Source organism: Maylandia zebra, linkage group LG11 (genome assembly GCF_041146795.1).
Source record: "Maylandia zebra isolate NMK-2024a linkage group LG11, Mzebra_GT3a, whole genome shotgun sequence".
Classification (NCBI taxonomy): Eukaryota; Metazoa; Chordata; class Actinopteri; order Cichliformes; family Cichlidae; genus Maylandia; species Maylandia zebra.
In genome coordinates, this window is record NC_135177.1 from 10,250,260 (window position 1) to 10,273,136 (window position 22,877).

At 39.2% G+C, this 22,877-nt stretch overlaps 1 protein-coding gene across 1 annotated transcript in view; it reads left to right on the top strand.

Annotated features, from left to right (window-relative positions):
• cdkal1 (CDK5 regulatory subunit associated protein 1-like 1) overlaps window positions 1–22,877 on the top strand; it is a 258,575-nt gene that overhangs the window by 24,343 nt on the left and 211,355 nt on the right. Inside the window, exon 4 of the mRNA XM_014410796.3 lies at window positions 14,512–14,596. Within this exon, the coding sequence (XP_014266282.2) occupies window positions 14,512–14,596 (85 nt within the window). The remainder of the gene's footprint in view (window positions 1–14,511; window positions 14,597–22,877) is intronic.

A 22,877-nucleotide genomic window follows, 5' to 3' on the forward strand; every position in this document is an offset into this window, starting at 1 on the left:
TCTTAGATATGACAATGGAAGCAACTAGTTGCTCCAGAGGGGTTAGAATGCAAATCTGTATTTCTCTTATTCGCCATCTCGCTGTGACAGAGGAAAGTTTTTCTGCATATATTATAATCTGAACTTCATCGCGTGTAATCACTAAATCGCTGAGTGTTTCTGTGTATCTTACATTTTCATACGAAGCGTTCTAAATGACGTGCAAACACAACACACCGCAAATACCAGTAGATCCGAACACAAACACCAGCTTAGTTTTGCTAATGTGATGTCACGCAAGGTGCTGAGTCAACAATGGCGAGTTTTGATTTTGTCTTAGGTTGTGTTTTACAGTGTGTGTCAGAAAAGAATGGCCTGATTTCGACATAACGTTTACTGTGGATTCGTGAGGGTCTTCACAGGTTTTACGTGGTTGGTAGCATAACAGCAGCAGCGGCTACAGCGACGATACATTCACTGACTGCAAACTTCTGTGCCCATTGCTTTAAAAACAAAAGCATTCAAAGAGGGCAACTCCTCCAGAAGAGCGCGACCTTGATTGAGCTGATGACACTGAAATCAACTTGAGCTATCGTGATATCCTGGAAACTGTGGATGCTTGCCTGCTAACAAGCAAACGGGGCCGATCCCTTCAGCAGAAGGACTCTAGCTTTTTGAAACTGGATGATTAGTTTTGACACATGTGCATAAAGTGTAATTTTATAGTAAACGAAGGACAATAGAACCTCAGGAGACAAACTAGGGTTGTTTGCTATAACGATATATATCGGATGACGATATAAAAACATCTTTCGTTTCATTTTACGCTATCGTTTGTTTCGTGGTGTCGCAAAATAAACTGTTTACGGCAATATTTTTTCATGGTTTTGATGGTCACTGTAGTGGCTATATTCATTTCTTAAAGTTCTCTCTTTCTCTTATATTTAATATAACCACACTACAGACGGACAAGCGCCTGTTTTTATGCGTTGTGGTTAGCAACAACGACGGTAACACCATCGCGTGTCCGTTTGTTTATGTTCCACATAAACCTTTCACAATAAAGCTCAAGATCCTGTTGAGACTTTTCAAAATAAACTGAATAACGTGAAAGAGCAGATTGTTTACAGATGAGAATTAAAAAAGAGCCGCCAGGTGCTAAAAAATAAACCTTAGACTCAAACGTTAGAACAGGCTTTTCCCCGCAGCACGCCGTGTAATAAATACTCAAGTCTAAAAATGTATTGTTTCATGCATCTGTTAAAACACTCGACTCCAGCTACGTGACGCACAGCTGGAAACACTTCCCGCAAGTCGAGCTGCCCGAGATTGACAGAATTTACAGAAAATGTTACATTTTTGTGATTTATATCGTTATCAGGACGATAGATGTCTTAATATCGGGACATGAGATTTTGGTCATATCGCACAGCCCTAAAACAAACTATTTATTTTTACATTCAGTTTTTAAATGATCATTTTAATTAATAAATACAGAACCCCATTACACACAACACACACACATTTTTAGGACCTGCACCATCCAATACGTTGAACAGGCTGTTTATACTTACATCCTGTGTCTTAGACTCACGGATGGACTCTGAGTTTTGTTTTTAAGACATTCCTTTTAAACAGACAGAGCAGAAACTGAAAGTTTGCTCGCTAATTCGTCTGCAGAATGGTGTTGTGTTGACAAGATCAGCCTGATGTCTGCAGGCAGCTGGCTGGCTAGTATTAGCTCCCGGCAGGGACAGACTGGATAAAGTAAAATCCACACCCTGTTTATTCGACTTATGGGCTTCATATGATGTAGCCAGAGAAAATATCTTGTCAACACTCACAGATTTCAAACCAGTGTGCAGACTTTTCCTTCTTTATTCTATTTCTCGTGTAATTGTGTTGTCTGGATCAAATACAATTGGTACGGCCGACTGCTGGGGTCTTAAACTGCGACGGGTCTGTATAAACACTCACGGTTTCATTAGTTTTGACTGTTGAGACTCTCAGCAGCTTTTATAGCCATCTGTAATTTTTTGCTAGATTAAAAATGATAATGCTAGCTTTGTGCACGTTTGAATAATGTTTAGCAGAGATGATATATGTATAGGACACATGCGCTCAAATGCTAATGTCAGTCAGAGGATTTTTAAGAGTCTATATTGGATTTTAAAAAGGCAATTAATTGGAAAATAGATTCTTTATCCAGCCTTTGAAATTACACTGGAAAGCGAAAGTGTGTGTCATTTTTCACTCTGAGGTGTGTGGTAAAAGTGAAATCACTGGTATATTAATCTGTCAGTCAGTAACCTTTCAGGCCCTTCTTTCTCCCAGACACCCTGACTTTTGTGCCCTTGACTCTAATAATCCCTTTCTGGCTGTGTGAAATACCTTTTTATGTCTGCGCTGATGATCATAATGGTTTTCTGTCTGAGCTGCTGACTAGTGATTGGCCCCAATTACAGCATGAACCTCAGACTTCAAATCATCCTATCTATGCAAGGTGAGACATGTAATGGCAAAAATCTATTTAGGCCTCGCTTCCATCTCGTGCCTGACTGCAGCTCAATAAATCACACTTGATGCACAGTTAAAATCGCATGAAGTTGACTGCCAGATGTTTATCATTACTCTCCATTGTACATTTTCCCCATATATGTAACCCATATATGCCCTACAAGACCTTAATTCTGCTGGAGAATGTGATTGGTTTGAAACACAATACCTGAAAACATTTGTAACTCCATGACTGTAGTGGAAAAACACGCCTTAATGTTTCCCCATGTAGGTGCGTATATGCTTGACTCTTTACTTTGGCAGTTCACTAGTTCTGGTCTGAAACAGGGGCCTTTGTCTGGACCCAGGTGTGCCCACTGTGGCTCTGTGATCAGACGTAAGAGAGACAGATTGACTCCGGCCTCTTGCCCTGTGGAAGCAAACTTCTGCCATCCAAATTAGTGGTTGGCCTGTCTTGCAGCATTCATCATGGCTGCTCCACTTTCAGCTGAGCTTGCTGCTATTTTTCACCGAGGTACTCCCACTTCATCTTCTAATGCTAGCTCCCTCTCCTTTACCTATCTTCATTATTTTGTACTCTTTCTGTCTGTTTCTTGGATTTCATTTCACCACTCTCCTTTTTTCAATCTCTTCTGGCTTGCTTTTCTTTTTCTCTTTCCCCCCCCTTTTGAATCTCTACTCTCACTTCACCTCCATCCTTCTTAACTTGTTAGTCGTGATTCTTTCCCTGCCTCTCAGCCCTGCATCCTCATCGTTTCTGTCTCTTTCAGCCCCTATCTGTCAGGCTCACTCTCCTCCTCCAACAGTAATCTACTCAGAGTTGTTGAGGACAGGAGAGTAATCCCAAGTGAACAGATCTTTCTAAGATGTTGTCAAACTGTTGACGTGAGTGCTATCACGGGCCCCCGCTGTGCCTAACTTGGCATACCCTCTCTACTTCCCTACCTCCACACAGAGACACTCGCACACACGGCCATATCTGTCCCTTGAGAAGAGTCGGGAGATTATGCACACATTACGAGAACCACTGCTGTGGATTTCTGCTATTTAACAGAGTTGATGTAGACAGTGAGTCTGAGAGGACTGCAGTCTGGTGTATCTGAGGTGTGTCAAAAATAGAAAAACTAAAATCTGACATCTCAGCTGATGTAATTCGTACTAATTTGTAAGCTTTTTTTTCCTTTTCAAATCTAGTTTGGGATTTTCCAACCCTGAAGATCAAATATTTGAAAAAAGACGACTCAAAATGGATAAATTACTCAAAATCAATCTGAATGGAAATCTGTGTGAAGATCTTTTTTTCTTTGTGATTGTTCTTGTTTATTTTCTCCATAGCCCAGTAAAAAAATTTGTTTTCTTTAGCAGTCTGTACTGCTTTCAGTAAAGTTATTTTATTCATGTTTGTACTCTAAAGTGAGTGTCTTTTAACTTTATAGACACTAGGGCTGCCACAAACGATTATTTTTGCGATTAGTCGACTAATCAGATCATGCATCAATTGGACGTAAAACGTACAGCTTATTGCACCAGCAGCATCTGCTCTTATATAACTATCATTAGCTTACAGCTTTAAGTGTTTAAGATATGTGCTAACTGAAAATAAAGACAAGATGATAGTTTATTCAATTTTAATGACATTTGCAGATTGTTTCGATGGAGTTTAATAAACTCCTTGCTATCTAAAATATAACAGGACACCGGAGTATATTCTCGAGCATCTCACAATTCTGATAATCAGCTGTCTGCTTGACATTTATTCAGCTGTGTAAAAACTACAACTTTAGTCTCAGCCAAACCGATTTACTCAGGAACAAATAAAATATTGAAAAAAGGCAAACAATAACATTTGTAAGTTATCTAAGTGACTTATATATCATGTTTAACCTGACTAGCGAAAGACGGCCGTGGGTTTGAAAATGGTTGGCCCGGAGTCCGGTGTTCTCACAGCGCTAGTGAGCCTTGCCCCCAGCTAGCTATCGAGCTAGTGGGTAACAGACGTTTCCGAAAACGTCGGGGCGCTTTTGAAAATATGCGGTGTCTTGATAAACTGAGCAGATATTTGAGGTTTACACAGCTACATTCTCGCCTGAAAATATGTTAAACGTTTATTTTGTGACCCAGAAAGAATAATAAGAGTAATATTAAAACTAACTAGCTGCCGCCATTGTTGGAAACTGAGCTGGGCTGCGCTATGAATTCTGGGACACAGCTTCTTCTTCTTCGGGGTTTAACGGCAGCTGGCATCCTTGTACATGCAGTGCTGCCATCTTCTGTTTCAGTCCGTTATTACACTCTTAAATCCTACTACTCATTCCTGCGTCTTTTGGGATCTAGCTTCAAACGACGCGTCGACTATTAAAATGTAATAGTCGACGTAATCGTGACTAGTTGACAAATCGTGGCAGCCCTAATAGACACACATAACATAGAAAATCAGTTTATAGAGGGCTTGGCAATCTATAGTTTTAAAACATAAAATAAGGGTTGACTGGCCAGCAGAGAAGCAGGCTGTCTGATCTGATTTCAGTTTACGGAGATGCTGATGACTCTGTAAACTATATGCCACCAGCAAGCTTTAAATAACACATGAATAAATAGAGAGTTGGCCAAAAGAGGACAAAGAACTGATGCCCTGAGGCGCTTTAGTAATACTGAGACACTGCGATTCTGTTGTGCACTAGTGTTGCCCTGTAGTTGCATCAGAAAATGAAGCAGTGATAAAGTTAGATGTGCCTGTGCCAGTTTTTTCTTTGGTTGTGCATCTTTCTGCTATTTTTATAGCTATTTTTAAAAAAATCCCTTTTAGTTTAGGGCTATAGCCGAAGATTGTTTCCGTTCTTGTTATTCTGCTGATGATTATTTGATTGTTTAATCTATTAAAAAATTCATTTGCTTCCTACCTTGTAATGAGGACTTTATGAAAAAGTGAATGTAAACGTAGGATCGCGTCTTACCACAGCAATATGAGCAGTTTCCTCAGTGTGACAGGTCTGAGTGCGTTGTGGGTAGCTGTAGTGTGTGTGTGTGTGTGCGTGTGTGTGTGCGTATGCAGTCAGCCAGCATCCCGCTAATGATAGTTGATTGCATTATCATCCACGGCTGAGTGGCTGCTCACCCTTGTAGATGTATGGACCAACTGCCAAACCCCAGGGCCTTCTGTCTGTGTATATGAGTGTGCGTATGTCTTGGTGTTTGTGTGGCTGTAGCTGTGTGCCAGTGCAAGTGCTTCCTTGTAAAATGTGATTGGAGGTGAAGCTCATAAGTCCTCTAAGAGCCATTCAGAATTTGCCACATCAGTAAGGCGCACACACACTCGCACTTGTTCCCCTAAGGAAAAGGAACCTTTTAGGCAGAAATGTTATCACCTGAGAATCAGCCTTGACACACACACACACACACACACACACACACACACACACACACACACACACAGCATGACTTTGTGCATTTGCGATTGTAGCTGTTATGTTTGTGCTTGTTTACCTGTGACTGTGGGATGTTGTAAAGTTGCAGTTTTGACACAAAGTGTCGAAAGAAACGATGAATTGACAAAAATGAAAACACAAACAAACCCCAAACAAGCTTGATTCAGTTTCCCTTCTGTTGAATTTGTATGTGTTTGTGATAGTGGCATGTGGTTTTCTTTCTGTGTGACATATTAAGACTGCAGTAGTGCCAGGATAACACAAGTCTAAATACATTAAAAGAATGTATGTTTGAAATATTTATTGTCCTGACAATATATTTTATGAAATATGCTTTAGTATTTAGTTTTTTGTTTGTTTGGAGGGAACATAAATAAATAAATAAATGAATCAAAAGGGGGGGAAAAGTGGGCTGTAGCCATATCTGTGCTAGGACATTATTCATGGCAGTGAGCTCTATCTGACTTCTGGGAGATGCATAACACGGTGGAGCGGGGTCACTGCCCCGCCCTGCCCTCCAGTCCACCTGTCCTCCCAGCCAGTACGCTTGGCATCCAGCTGTCCGGCCAGCCTATCAGCCAATAAGCCCATACAGGCCTTGTTAGCTCAGTCAAGTGTGTCCATTCACCCCAAAGCCACCCCTTGCCCCAGCACTCTTACCCCGATAGAGCACTACAGCGCCGTATCCCAAGGTCAGCATGTCCTGTGCGTTTTTGTGTGTGTGTCTGACGAGCAGTGGGGGCGGCAGAGGAGGAGAAAGACGATATGTTAGAGATGAAGGGTGCAATGGATGGAGGGTACAGGACAGAAATAAGAAGGGGGAGAAGTGCGTGTGAATGTGGGGGTGTCTGTGGGATGGGGCGGAAAGTGGGTCATGGTTTAGTCTGTATGTGAAGCACCAGGAGCATCAAAATGACCCGTAGGGCTGCTGTCTGCCCCTTCTCTCTGTCACTCACACGCACGTGCACACACGCACGTCCCAGTAGCTCTCATGTATCATCTACCAGTGTTGAAGACCCGGGGTGGGTGGTTTAGATTTTTGTGGTCTAGAACACGGTTTCCAACTATTTTCTTTTTCTTAAATGTCTGTGTAACTGTATTCATATCCTCTGTGTTGGCTCACACAAGGACAATTCTTCTTTTCATTATTTGAAGGCAGCGCTAGCTTTGATAGCTGATCCCTGCAGAGGTATTTAATTACCATGTTAGCAATATTTGGAGGGACTGTTACTGTAAGTCTTGGTAATTCGAGCTGCAGTTTACACCACGACGTGTACTTTACAGCTTTACTGCAGTGCATAAGTCGACATATGACATTTTGAAACCTACACTTACTGTGGTTTAGGATTTTTAGCATAGTTGATCCCGTTTCTTTTTTAGAGAGGAAAATATTAGTCATTTGTTGATACGGTGGTGTTGGCTGATAAATCAGATTAAAGTATGGATGTTTCATAGTTTCTCTTAGAAGGTACTCTGCAGCTTCTCAGTCTGCAGCCACAAACGCCACAAACAGAACACCCAGCTGATCCGAGCTGAGGAGGGCAGAGCGTAGAAGAGTAACCCACAACCTGTTGTCACAAAAAACAGCAACAACTGAGATCTTAACTCAGAAATAGCTCCACATGCCAAATGTTAATCTTTGTGTATTTGAAGAGGAACAAATAATGAGATCAGCTTTTTAAATGGTCAAATAACGATATCAATAAAGGTGTCAGTGTTGAAAACCCAGTGTTGGTCAGGCTCTACTTTTGTTTACATAAACGCACGGCATAGAAGAGCCACGTCGACAGGACAGGACTCGGCAGTTCATCTGCATCTAAAGGACAACAGTCACTCTTTCGATGATGCCAACATTCACATTTTGGACAGAGAGGACAGATGGTTTGAAAGAGGAGTGAAAGAAGCCATCTATGTCTACTGTGAGCGACCATCTTTGAAGAGAGGGCGGGGCTTACAACACCAACTGTCTGCCATCTCTAATCCAGTTTTGAGATCCCTCCCCAGACACCTTAACGCCCACTCACATCCTGGGTCTTTTGACCTCAGTAACTCACATGATAGGGTGGGGCAAGGCTTCACAATGGGTTCATCTGAAACCTTGGCTGACTGTGACACACACCCGTTTTCACACCGTGGCGCGTGTGATTAGGTAGAGGATCAACAGGGGGTCCATGATCCTCTTGGGGGACACTCCCATAGGGTTTAAAATCTGGGACTCCCCACCAATTGCTCTTAGAACTGAAGAGGCTTCTCGGATGAGATCCAGATGCTTTTCTTTCCAAGCTCCTTAGACTACGACGACCTCAATGACTGAGAACCTTCACAGACCCACTGTGGAAATAGATTGTTTACCGCAACAAGCAAAACACTGAGACCGATCGCAAGTTCCTTAGGCTATACCAATAGGAAAACTCTGGATGAGGATAGTTTTAGCCTACTATAGCTGGTGAATTAGCTGAAAATGAATGTAAAGGGAGGGTTTTCAGTCATTTAATCATTTAGACCGGCAGATCAGTCGTCTAAGACCTGCTGAGTGGCCAGAATTTCAGTGTTTTCCTTTCATTTGTGTGTATACTTTAAAACATTTAGAATATGTAGAGAGGATTTCTATTTCTGTGTTCTCTTAACATTACCACAATATTTAAAAGGTACTGTTGGGTTGGGGTCCAAATTCTGACAATAAAATTATATAGTGCCTCAAAAAGAGTTTTTTAGCTTCACATCCTAATGAATTTTGAACCGGTCAGATACAAAATAAATGTAACTGTTTAATCTTGGTATGCAACACTGCTTTTGAAGACTGGTATGCCTCATCCTGGTAATATTGTAATGAGAAGGAACATACACAACATCCACAGCATAGATATAAGCCAAAGCTCTTAACAGGGACTCTGTTGTTTTACTTGACTGAAATATCAGGTAACAGCTAAAAATGAAGCTTGTGCTCCAAACCTGCAGTTTGTTAAAATACTTGTTTTTCTTTTCTTTTCAGAGATGATCCAACTCTTTATTGTTTACAAGAAATGTAAAATTGAAAGACCTGTGGCTGTTATGGCTCAGCATTGGCGAGGAGCAAATCATTTGTCCACATAATAAAGCAGTTTCCTGTACGCTAGAAGATTTTCAAACCAACATTTCTGGTATTACAAAGAGAATAATAATATAAAAGAAAACCATCAAACCTCTTGTTTAACTGGAGAAAATGTGGGCTTAAATAAAGTGGGTCATTTAAAAGTAGAAAACGGCTCTTTTTACAGTAAACAGACAATTTACAGTTAAAATTTACAGTTTTCAGTGGTAAAAACTGTAAGTTCCAGGCTAGTACTGGTAATTTAAAATGTATCCTTTATATCTAGAGTTCACGAAGCGGGCCATGCTGGCCACTGGTGGCCTTTTTGTAATATACTTTTCATGCCACACTATAAAGTGACAGGACTAAAGTATCTGTTCAATTTCAGCTTGTCTTTTGTAGTCATTGTTGCAGAGTAAACCTCGCTAACGTTGACAAATGAACCATCCTCTAAGCACGTTGCTGCCCTCAGTCGCGCTCGCTCCCTAAATTGGCACTCAATCATGAAAATTTGGAGAGCCTCTGCTTTTCATTATGGTTAGTTTGCCTGTAAAAATAATATTGGTAGTGGAAAATGACTTCTTATACATATTTTATGTGCTTTTATATCCTTATTGTTTAGTGCAAATGTAATTAGGCCCTAATAGGAAAATATAAAATTTCTAATCAGTTAAATTTAGACACACAGACAAAACCACAGACATTTCTCATTTCTAAGTGCAAGACAACTGTCTGTTTACAGTAAACAAGTGAGTGAAATTTACAGTTTTCAGTTGTAAATTGGCACATCTGCATAAAGTACATGCGAGCATCGGAAATTACCGTATTCCCATTCTGCCTGTTATTGTTTGTGTTGCTCTGCTTTCTGACCCTGCAGCTGAGCCTACTGTCTGCTGCTCTGCGGGGTGCTGCGCACACCTGTGGGTAAATCAGCAAGAAATACAGTCATGTGCAAATACAGCAGAATTCATCATTTTGTAGTGTTTGTAAACCAAAAACATTTAAGTGTAAAGGTGAGCAGACAAATAAGACTCCGGCTCTGTTTCTAATCAGTTATGTTGATTGTGGTGGGTTTTGTGTTTTCATTTATTTATTTATTTATTTATTTTTAAATGAAAATGTGTTCGGGTAAATTATCACCTGCCTCATTCCACACACGCTTTCAATTTCTCTCAGGATGACTCGTTTCTAAGTCAGTCCTACGCATTCTTTTATTCATTTTTATTCATTTTTATGTAAGAAACAATAACTTGCAGTCCCTTTTTTTTCTCCTTTGATTTGGTCATTTTTCAATCCGTACTTACTTGATGAGTGCACCTGCTCCCAAACCTCCCATACATCATCTCCATAGGGAGTAGTGTGATTGAAATATGTTATGTATGACCCCGTGTATACGCCTGCACCCACACAGACACACACACACACACACTGACCACAGGTGCTGCTTTTCTAATATCCCTGTCTCTCTTGTATGATTTGGTCTTAGGGTGAAGTTAGGGTGAGAGGCAGAGACACACACACACACACACACACACACACACACACACACACACACACACACACACACACACACACGGCGTAAACAGAAATAACCTCAAGGTTAAGATTTAATCATTTGGGCCCTCTGTAGACGTACCGCACCTCCATTCACATACATAGAAATCAAAGCCAAGCTTTGTACACGTGCATGCACACAGGTCAATTTCTTTTTTTTATATATATTGGGGTCAACGGTTTGGGATTGCTGGAATTTTTTTAATAGTATTGGAGAAACTCACAAACATACAGCCTAAAAATATCAATCTGTTGTGGTCAAATGGAAAACATTTCTTACACTGAACGACATATAAAACAGGCTTTTTATGTGCGTGCTGCACACTGAGTGAATAGCCATTATTACATGCTCTCTGTCTTTGTTTCTCATAAGATACAGATACATACATTTATGCACTTGCATATAACTATGGTTTCACCATGCAGGCCCTGATGAGTTTTTGTTTGGATATGCTGTGTAGAAATGTTGGGTTTTTTTTGGGTTTTTTGCTCTTCCATGTGTTCTCTAAAGTCTAAGAATGGCACAAAGGCAGGAACAGCAGCATTAAACTTTTTACTTGTTACCCATTTACCCACTGGTGTCACCTTAGTCTAACTGGTAAAGTTATCATTCATGGTGTGAAAGCACAGGGCTGGGTTACAGATCTTTATGTTCTGCATTAGATAAGATAAGTCAACAGTTTTTGTGCACTTTCTGTTTTAAGGCATTGTCATGCCATGGCAGGCAAAAATAACCAAATGACTTCTGCGCCATTGGCTGCACCTCTGTCTTAATGCAAATGTATGCAAATGTGAAATTCCAGAGATTTTCCAGTAACACGATGACTTTGTGGTTGGAATTTATCGGAGCTTAAATGGTGACTAAGTCAAGGTTACCGTGAGAAAGCTTTTGCTTAGATTTGGCCAGCGAGACTAGAAAAGCGCTCTATAAAAGCAAGTCCATACCTGAGGATGAAGAGGCAGAGAACATACGCACGGACCCGTAATATTCAACTTAACAGAGGATCTAATGCAGACTTAATTTTTAGTCTGACCCTAGGAAATGTTTAGTGTCCTACTAAGTCATCTATAGTCTAAATTTGCACTTTGATTCACTGATTTAAAAAAGAAAAATTCCACAAAACATGATCTAAAGTTCAGCTGCTGCCTGCCATTTAATCCATAACTACATAAAACCTTATTTTGCAAATGTACAGTCTTGCATCTTTGAGATTCTGCGTCCTCTGCACATCTATGTCTGGTTGGCTCCTTGTAACAGCCAGCGCCTGTCTTCTATCGTCACATGGTTGATGGCAGTTACGCCTGGATTAGTTTTCAGTTAGATGAAAATGTGAAAGAAGAAGCAAAAGCAACTGTCACTGAGAATGTGACAGCGACTGTCAGGGCTCTGTTAATGCGCCGCTCCCTCCGCGCCCTCTCTGTAAATGTTTAGTTAAATACAGCCTCCGTTTTCCAAAAATACAACACAATAAAGCGTCCTTTGACCCCAAACATCGTGTGATGTCATAAATGTGCCTTTGTATGTTAGCTTTGAGCTACAAGGTAATGCTTCTCCATTCAGGCTCATGTGATGTTGTATGCTTTTTCATTTGCTGTTCACTTGATCATTCTTTAAGATCATTTGTATTTTTAATCAATAGATTAATTTCAAAATAAAGGCCCGTTGCTAATATGATATATTATAATTTATAATGAGGAAAAAAGTCACTTTAAACCAAATAAATAAAAAAAAGAAATAAATCCAGGATGTGCACCATAATATTTACTGTAGTTGTTTTCTCTCTTTTTCCAGCATAGTTTTTGTCTCTGCACTAGCAAGCTTATTCTGTAGCTAGGATTGTTGTGTGTGTGTTTGCGTGTGTGTGCGTGTTTCTGTTAAATTGATGGAGAGCTTGTTATTGTTGGTCTGGAAAGCATCCCTTGGGACTGAGAGGAGAAAGCAACCACACAGCTGAGACCACTCTCACTAAAGTCCTGTGTGTGTGTGTGTGTGTGTGTGTGTGTGTGTGTGTGTGTGGGTTGCCTCTCAAATAAATGTAGGCATAATAAGAGCTTTTGCCAGCTGAACACTCTCTCTCTCTCTCTCTCACCTCCCCTCGTCCCTTCCCGTTATTCATTTCCCAATCATCAGCACAAATATACACACATTTGTAGCTTTAGGATTACTCATTATGTCTGGTCTTTCTATTATTAGTTTTGTCATTTAAAGAATTGATCACTCCAAACAGAAAAGCCCAAACAAACCCAAAACATGCTCGTGATTCATGCCCTACTGTTGCGAGTCATACGTAGTGCTTTTAGAAGGACTGTCTGTCTGTTTTGATGAGGCATCATTTAGTCAAACTTACTGTCGCATCCAGTCGACTAACAAACCTCAAACCTGCTGCATTTGTACATTTTAAAGATGTGGCGGTTTGCGTCTGTGCTTATGTGTTACTGAATTAATATCTCTGTTACAGATTGGTCATCATGTTGAAATTTATTCTGTCTTATGTATTCAAAACTAGTGGCAAAGTGACATCATGAAGGTTTAAATTTTAACGACCTGGAATTTGAATATACTGAAAAATGTTGAATACTTGGTCACAGCATGAATGAGAGTGGAAATACATTTGCATATATTTGTGTGGCACTATGAATAATTTAATAGTTGTTTCATTCTGGTTTACCCTTGGTGCAGAAAAAAAAAAGGTATGTAGGCTGTTTGTTTGAGGCTTTTTTGTTTTAAATTGTTTGTTTTGTGAACTCTATTGACCGGTAGAGGTTACCTAAGGTACGCTGATTTTCTTTGGTAATTTTATTACATAAAACCACCGTATAGCACATTAACTATAATGCTGTGTGTGTGTGAGTATACTTGGCTGACGCAGGGAAGTAGATTTCCTGAAATATCTGGTTTAATGTGGCATAAAGGAGCAGCGCCCCACCACCAACGTGCCATTACATCCCCTCCAAATCTGTGTGCGACAGCTCTCCTGGCAGTGCTAAGATTCATACCATCGTCTCGAAGAGCACGTGTGTGCGTGCGTCCTGGTTAAACATGTTGAAATGATCTTAATTTTAAGCAACTAGGAGTTTATCTTGTTTGGCACTTGACACGAAGCTGGTTTTCAGCTTTAAAAATTTAGTTGTATACTTTGTATATTATGTATATTATATATATATATATATATATATATATATATATATGTATATATATATATATATATGTGTATATATATATATGTATATATATATATATATGTGTATATATATATATATATATATATATATATATATATATATATATATATATATATATATATATGTGTATATATATATATATATATATATATATATATATATATATATATATATATATATATATATATATGTGTGTGTGTATATATATATATATATATATATGTGTGTGTGTATATATATATATATATATATATATGTGTGTGTATATATATATATATATATATATGTGTGTGTATATATATATATATATATATATATATATATATATATATATATGTGTGTGTGTATATATATATATATATATATATATATATATGTGTGTGTATATATATATATATATATGAAAGTGCAGAAAATGCTAAGTGGACACAGGAATCAACCATGTTTTGTCAGAGACACTTTTTCCAGTGCGCTCTAATTCTAGTTTTCACAACATAGAGAAGTGGGAATTTACATGGGGTTAAAATTACCGACACACATTGGATTATTTTGTGAGTACAAACTGACTCACTGTGGAATTCAGACGCAAAGGAGTTCCACCAGAGACTAATTAAGCACTTCTTCATCTTTTAGGATGCCATGTGCTTTGTGCTTGACTCATGTATATGACTTTCGGTTTGTTTTTTTTCTGTGTGTTGGCTTCATCTTGGGTACTCATAACATTGTAATGCTACGTTTGCTTTTCCAGTCTGCAAAAATAAAATGCGTTGTCTCTCTTTGTAGATGACCCGACAGAAGCAGACGTGTGGTTGCTCAACAGCTGCACTGTGAAAAACCCTGCAGAGGATCACTTCAGAAACTCAATCAAGTAATGAAAAAGCACACAAACGATATGTATCCTTGTCTTGTTCGAAGGATCGTTACATTTTAATAGGAACTGGATAAAGAAGTGTTAGCTTTGCTTAGTAGGTCTTTTATATGGGGTTGTGATGGCTCATTTCTCTATCAGAAGAGTTTAAAATACAGGAAAAAAAGTAAAAAAATTTTAATTATAAGAAAAAAAGAATTAAAAAATAATATTAACACAAATTAAAAAAACTGGCATAGGTAGAATTGCTGCTCAACAGACAATCAGAAATGGTTTTCTACAAATGAATGTGTGCCAAAAAGATTTCCCCGCTGTAGCGAGTTTGTTTTGTTATAATAATTATGTCTTATATTACTAAATCTGAATCACGATCACAACTATGTGTGACAAGGGAGCACAATTCACTCATAAATAAATGAACATCTAATTGTGTTTTGTTAGAAAACGTAATCCAGGATCAATTTAACACAAATGAACTACAAAACATGGCATGTTTAACACATTTTAAGCCAAAATGCAGAAGCACTAAGTGCAGCCTTACTTCTCCCATAGGAAATAAGAAGGTAAGTAGCCCCCAGGTGCTGCTAATCAAATGCACTTGATTAAGTGATCATTAACAAGGGTGAGCACATCTATAAAAGCAGAATTTTGTCCCTTTTGCTGGTGTGGATCATTCAGATGATCGTAAAGGAAATGCGAACATTTTTTCCAGGAGCGGACATCCTGAGTTCAGAGCATGAAATTCTCATCGAAACTCCAAAAAACCTAAGAGGTACATCTGAGACTTCACAGCCTCAATTAGCATGTTAATGTACAGTTAGAAGAAGGCTGAAAAGTACTGTTTGTTTGCAAGGGTTGCCCAGAGAAAGCCTCTCCTCTCTGAAAAGAATATGGCAGCACAGCTTAGGTTTACAAAGTTCCATCTGAACAGACTACAAGACTTCTGGAACAATGTAGGTCTGGGCGATATGAGGAAAATCTAATATCACAATATATTTTTGGCTATAACACGATATATATATCACGATATTGGATTGCATTTTTTTTTTTTATACAGCGCTTTTCGAGACCCTCAAAGCGCTTTACAATTCCATTATTCATTCACTCTCACATTCACACACTGGTGGAGGCAGCTACAGTTGTAGCCACAGCTGTCCTGGGGCAGACTGACAGAAGCGACGCTGCCATATTGCGCCATCGGCCCCTCTGGCCAACACCAGTAGGCGGTAGGTGACGTGTCTTGCCCAAGGACACAACGACCAAGACACACAGAGCTGGGGATCGAACCGGCAGCCTTTTAAATCACCTCCCAAAACAAATTTTATTTGCAACCATAAAGTGCCTAAAATGCACTATTGCACTGGTATACTCATTCAAATTCACCATTCAGTGTTTTTTTTTTTTTGTTTTTTTTTTGTTTTTTCACTTTTGAATTCAAAAAATCTGAATGAATTAAAATGTTTGGTTTTTTAAAAACATTTTATGGTTATTTTTCCCAGTCTGGTCGTGTATAAACACGCATGTGTGCCATGTAGAAGATTTTCTGGTTGGGAGGGGTAATGATGCATTTGCAGTGTGTGGGAGAAAGAAAACTCGCAGTGAATTACATGCAGACAGCTTAATGCCATGGCAGTTACTCGATGTATACTCAATGGTTACGATAAAGCCGTTTTAACCATCGTACATGGAAAAACTCGTGAGGCATCAAGTACATTCGATATATCGCCCATCCCTAGAACAAAGTGGAGATGCTGGTCATGATGCACAGTGCCATGTTTGTCAAGACCAAACACAGGCAATGAGCACGGTGGTGGAGGGCTGATGATTTAGGGGTGTTTTGCAGATTCAGGTCCTAGGCAACCTGCGGTCATTGAATCAACCATTAACTCCTCTGTATACCAAAGTATTCTAGAGAATCTTTCTGACAGCTAAAGCTTGGTCCACATTGGGTCAAGCAATAGGATAATAATCCTAAGCACAGCAGCAAACCTACAACAGAATGGTTGAAAAAGGTGTAACGGCCCAAAGTCCAAAACTTAACTTGATTGAAATGCTATAACAGGACCTTAAGAGAGCTATGCATAAACAAATGCCTACAAATCTCAATGAACCAAGCCTAACATTTATCCACAGCAATATGAGACACTGAAAAGGTCATATGGAAACCGTTACTTTTAGTTGTTGCTAGTAGGAGGTTCTACAAGCTAGTGAATCCCGGGGTGTACTTAGAGTTTGTATTAAAATAATTGTAAATTTTGTGAGGACTAGATGGATTTTTACCATATTCTGACTAATAAAACCCCAGACTTGACAGAGGGTTTACTTTACCATGACTGTAGATCTTTAAACATCTTTAATTATTTCAAAATGTACCTTTTTACTCCAACGTGGACATAACTGTGATGCTTTTTTGCAAAAACAATTTTTCTTATGCATAATTTTGTGTGTGTGTTCTTTTTTACCCTTTTGCCCGGTGTCAATTTCCACCTACTCACTGTTCTACTGGTCTCTCTCGGCAATACACACACACACACACACCTATTTGCATAAACACAGAGAAATTAAGCTAACTGTTTTGCATTTTGATTAATTTGCCTCCATCAGGGGCGCACACACCTGGCGGGTATGTGCTTTTGTTTGCGACTCAGAACTTGGATTTTGCTACTAAAGGTTTTAAGGTTTACTTTGAGTAAGAAATCCAAATCCCAAATGATTTAAGCACACATATGTTTTTATGTCCATATACTGAATATTATTGCATGCGGTTTTAACCTTACTATGCCAGTGTGAAGAGGGAAAGTGGAATTAATGATCCTTGTCTAACATCAAGTTAGTCGTGTGAAATTAATATACACTTGAGCTTCTCTCCTGGGGCCTCTCGAGAGAGTGCAGGTTAACACGCTTTTGCTCTGACCTCAGCTGCTCCAGTGCATCAGTGGCCCACAGAGAGAACTAACAATAATCAAAAATACAACCTAATTAGATATCAGGGATTTTATTCTGGCTTAAATACTCAGAAAATTGAGAAAGATTTTAGTTATTGTTTGTTATTATGATATTCCTTTATTTTCTTTATTGCCCCTCTCATTACAAACCGACAACACACAGCATGGAGCACCAGCTGAATTTCTGCACCAGCCAAACAAAAGAGCTGAGCCCCAGTTAGCTTCACTTTGTTTTTAGATTTTACTCTTTTAGATTATTTGCATTTCGGGCTAAATCAGGCTAAAGCTTTAATTTATTATCTGCCACATTTTCATTTTGGTGGCTGAATTATTGCAATTGAATAACTTCTATCAAGGGAATATTTCAAGAGCCGAACAGTTTTACTTGGCCAACCTGATCAGTGCAATCTTCATGCTCCAGCTGTCTCCTGGTGCTCGGTTCTTTCATTCCTTTTGTTATGGCATTTTTTATTTTAAATAATGCTTCGAATTTGCCAATTGAAATGCACGAAATAACAACACACTTCAGGACTTTGAAATGTCTTCCTCGTTGATGCTAGAGTTTTTCTTAGACTGGAAAATCACCCAGCTGTAATGCTAATGCAATTAATGCTCTATTCACTGAGAAGGACAAAAACACTCACACACAGATGCACACACGTACACAGAAGAAATGGAAAAGTTTTTCTCCCTTTCATCATTTGCAACGTGCAAGATGGAGACACAAAATGAGGGGGTACGGGATGTGAGTGAATCCAAATGCCGACATGTCGTTCCATTTTGTTCTTTTCCCCAAGAATTATTTTTTTTCTTTGCCTTCTCTTTGTATGATGGACAGAGAGAGGGGGGGAAAATGAGAGGAGGAGACAGGCACACGAGCTGCCTCGTGCTCAGTCACGCGGTAGCCCTTACGCCTGCGCCTCCTGGTACCACACACTCACACTTCGCACACACTTGCATGGGCTGGGGCAATATTTCTGTTCAGATAGTAAGGTCCATAGTTTGTTTGGACAAAGACGGTTTTTGTAGTTTTGCCTCTCTGCAACACTGCACTTGATTTAGACCTCGGTGGATATCAGCGAACACTGTAGCCACTTTCAGCTGTTGCTTGTTTGTGAGTCTCTGCCTTCAGTTTTGTATTTAAAAACTGAAAAGCTGTTCTGTTGGGTTCAGATCATGTGACTTGGTGTAATGTCAACCTGGTAGCCCATTTTGTTGCTTTGAGAAACTCTTGGATTGTTTTTGCTGTGGGTCGTTATCCATTTGCACTGTTCAGTTTTCCAGCATTTGTCTGAATGTGAGCAGAGTACAGTCCTACACACTTCTTAATTCATTCTGATACTTCTATCAGCACTCAGAGAATCAATCAATAGTTCCTCTGGCCTGTGCTATGCTACACATCATGAGCTTGCTCTCTCCTTCTCCATACTTTTCTCTCCCCATCAACCTGCTTCAAGTTAATCTTGGTTCTAATGATGGCCTCCTGCACGTGCATCTATTTGGGCCTCATATTTAAAATTATAGTGAAAAGCTATAAAATACAAATTCAACACTTTGGATCATCATTTGATCATTTCGTTTGCCATTAAATAACAAGGGAGCAGGCCTCATTCGGCCATTAAACTGCTTTTCTTAGGGCCTAACTTGTTGTACCAAACTGTAGGTTATTTCATTTCATATGAATTCTTAAATTCTGCTTTGTGATAAGTTGACTTGTAACCTTGATAAAGTATGTACACTACCAGTGGAAAGTTTGGACACACCTTCTCATTCAATGGTTTTTCTTTATTTCTACGACTTTCTACATTGTAGATACAAACTGAAGACATCAAGTATATAATGCAGGAGAAGAAATGGATAAATAAATCTAAATATGTCTTATATTTTAGATTCCTCAAAGTAACCACCCTTTGCCTTGTTGACAGTGCTGAAAACCCCTGGCCTTCTCTCAATGAGCTTCATGATGTAGTCACCTGAAATGGTTTTCACGTGTGTGCCTTGTCAGGGTTCATTTGTGGAACTTTTTGCCTTCGTAACGGGGTTGGGACCATCAGTTGTGTTGTGCAGAAGTCAGCTTGGTACACAGCTGACAGCCCTATTTGGCAACTGTTAGAATTCATGCTATGGCAAGAACCAATCAGCTAAGAAAAGTGAAACTCAGTCCATCATTACTTTAAAAACTGAAGGTCAGTCAGTTGCTAAAACTCACAAACTCATCAAACCCTGCAAGAAAACTGGCGCCCCAGGAAGGAAGACCAAGAGTCACCTCTGCTGCTGAGGATAAATTCATCTGAGTCATCAGCCTCAGAAATCGCAAGTTAACAGTGCCTCAGATGAGAGCCCAGATAAATGCCACACAGAGTTCCAGTAGCAGACACATCTCTACATCTACTGTTCAGAGCAAACTGAATCAGGCCTTTATGGTCAAATAGCTGCTAAGAAACAACTAATAAGGAAAAACAACAAGAAACACAAGGAATGGACATTGGACCAGTGAAAATCTGTGCTTTGGTCTGATGAGTCCAAATTTGAGTTCTTTGGTGACTTCCTCATGAAGCTCATTAAGAGAGCACCCAAGAGTGTGCAAAGCAGTAATCAAAGCAAATAGTGGATATTTTGGAGAATCTGAAATATAAAACACATTTTGAGTTATTTTACACTTTCTTGTTTACTACATAATTCTGTATGTGTTCATTCATAGTTTTGATGCCTTCAGTGAGAATCTACAATGTAAATAGTCATGAAAATAATGGAAAACCATTAAATGAGTAGGTGTGTCCAAACTTGTGACTGGTAGTGTATGTGTGCATGTCTGAATTTCAACTCTTTACCAGCTAATCATTGGTGTTAAGCTGGTTTGAGCATACATTTCTGTAAAAAGTAGATAGCTAACTCACTATCCGATCTAAAAAGTGTTAGTCCAAAGGACAGCAAGAAAAGTGAAAACCAGTCCACTGTTGGAATGACTGGTAGAGAGGAGTTACTCCATAAAAAGAAATGCGTGGCCACATTTTAAGTTTAGTAAACACGATACAGGACAAAGTAAAGTTATAGGCAAATATTGCTGCTTTACAAGGAAACATAGCCGACATCCTAACCTTGTCACAAAATATGCCAAGTGCCTGTCACAGGAAAAAGTGAAAGAAACCCGAGGACTTGTTAGCCACAGCTCTGCACTGCACAGGTGCCTGCTCGCTCTACTCCACATGGTAAAAATGTAATATGTTAAAAGACTTTGGCAGGAAGAGTAAAACAAATCAGAGAACTTGAGTCATAAGAAGTATAATGTGAAATATCACTTATATAAAATTAATATTCACCAGTGAAAAACAGGCTGAAATTAAAATGTGCACTGGGAAATCTGAGCAGCTGTCTACTTCAAGTGTCTTCTAATATACAAGACAGAATGGCATCTACTTGACACTCAAAGCAGCCAGTGCCTTAATTATGCAGTATTGTAGGCTTCAGCACAGTTTTATTAAAATATGAACATTTTAATATTTACTAAAGTGTCATTCGAGAGGCATTTGAGAACAGTATCACACGGGTTATTAAGGTCCTCAGTGACCTTTCGCATTGACAAAGATGAATGAGAAATGCATTATTTGTTGCGTTGTTACATTTGTTACAATCGAAGATCACTAGCGTATTGATTTTTATATAAAAACAAAGGAAAACATTAAAGGTCCCTTAATTAAACTTGGTCCAAATGTATGTACACCTATTAAATATTTCCTAAAACATAGATAAATTGATTTTTATAGGGGTAAATGTGACAGTTAATTGTGATATATAGTTGTGTACTATCATGTGTAAGAGGAAAAAGCCAAATGAACACCGGCCAAACATAAACACAAGTAACAAGTGTAATAATAAACGAGCTGAGGGGTTTTAAACTCAAACACAGGGGCTTTGAACAGTCTTCTATGGTGGTTTGGAAAGACACAGTGAAAAGATGGTTTATTACTTCAGGAGAACTGGGGCTTAGTTGGCATCCATGCCAAGTGTGTGTGCGATAAGGAGCTGAATTTGCGCATATGTGTATGAGGGTTGTCAGGTGGATGAATGCCCAGGCAGAGCGCTCTGTGTCTGGTGTGAAGGGTTTCCCAGTGAGAGAACGCGATCAGATATGCATGAGGTTTCTTTTGAGTCTGCAGTGTGAGCGAGTTTGTGTGAGTGCACGCACAAAATCCATTTATGGTAGATCTATAGTGAGCGCCGATAAAATGCGTGTTCGTCAAGGATGCCTAGGAGAGGTTCAGATTTATTCTGTGCTGATTATAATTGAGATTATATGAAAGCCCAAGACAGAATTTGTTTGCTTAATAATTACTTTCACTGGTGTTGCAATGCCAGCCGTACGGTTGCCCCTCAGCGTTTTCAGTTTGTGCTCGTCTGGCTCTCTCCGGTCAGCGTGCAGGGAGAGATTGGATACCTTCCAGGATCCTTTAAAAGAGTGAAGGTCTACTCCACCCTGCTGTTTACTCCTCCGGCAGGGCTTTGGCATCAGGAACTAAGTAGCATAAACTGCTAATAGAGCAGCTTCTGAATGCTAAAAAGTCAGTTAGTATGGATGTTTGGGAAAGCATGCGTGTGCATTTAAATGCCAGAATCTATAGTGTAATTCAATGTCAGAGACCTCTCAAATCAATGAATGCAGAATACATTAAAGGAGTAGTTGCTCAGCACGCTGCAATTAAACCGCTCTCCGTTGGTGTGTATTTCAGCATGTGTTGGATTTCTCCACTTGGCTGTTTCTACTAATTAGTATGATCAAGGGAATGGATGTTTAACGAATTAGAAACCAGCTCAGAGCTCTATACTTCCAAATACACCAATTCCCATATTATATTTACATTCATTTCAATATAATTTTAATATTCATGAAACAACCGCAAGAAGGGAAAAAAAACAGTTGTTAATTGAAAAGGGGCCCACATCACACAGAATGAACTCGTGGAAGACGTCCAAAGTGTATATGTAATGTGCTTATACGGAGTATTTCTAACAGATGTGTAGGCTGGGTGTGACTTTGTGTTATAACCCTTGGCTACAGGACAGTTTACATCAGTGTTGCCTTGGCAGAAGTTTCTGTGCAAATTTAGGGCCTTTAATTTTAGACCATATGCTGCCAAAAGTAGATTGGAAAACGGAACCAAAGCTACTTCATAACTATGCTACATATCAAATATCATCCTAGTTATGGTTATGCATTGGTGTTTTGATGTGATACAAGGATGGAACATGGTTTGTTCCCCAGTATTTTTCTAATTTAATACTTGTTTATCACACTCCAGTGTTTCAGGTCATCAAACAAATTGAAATGTTAGACAAAG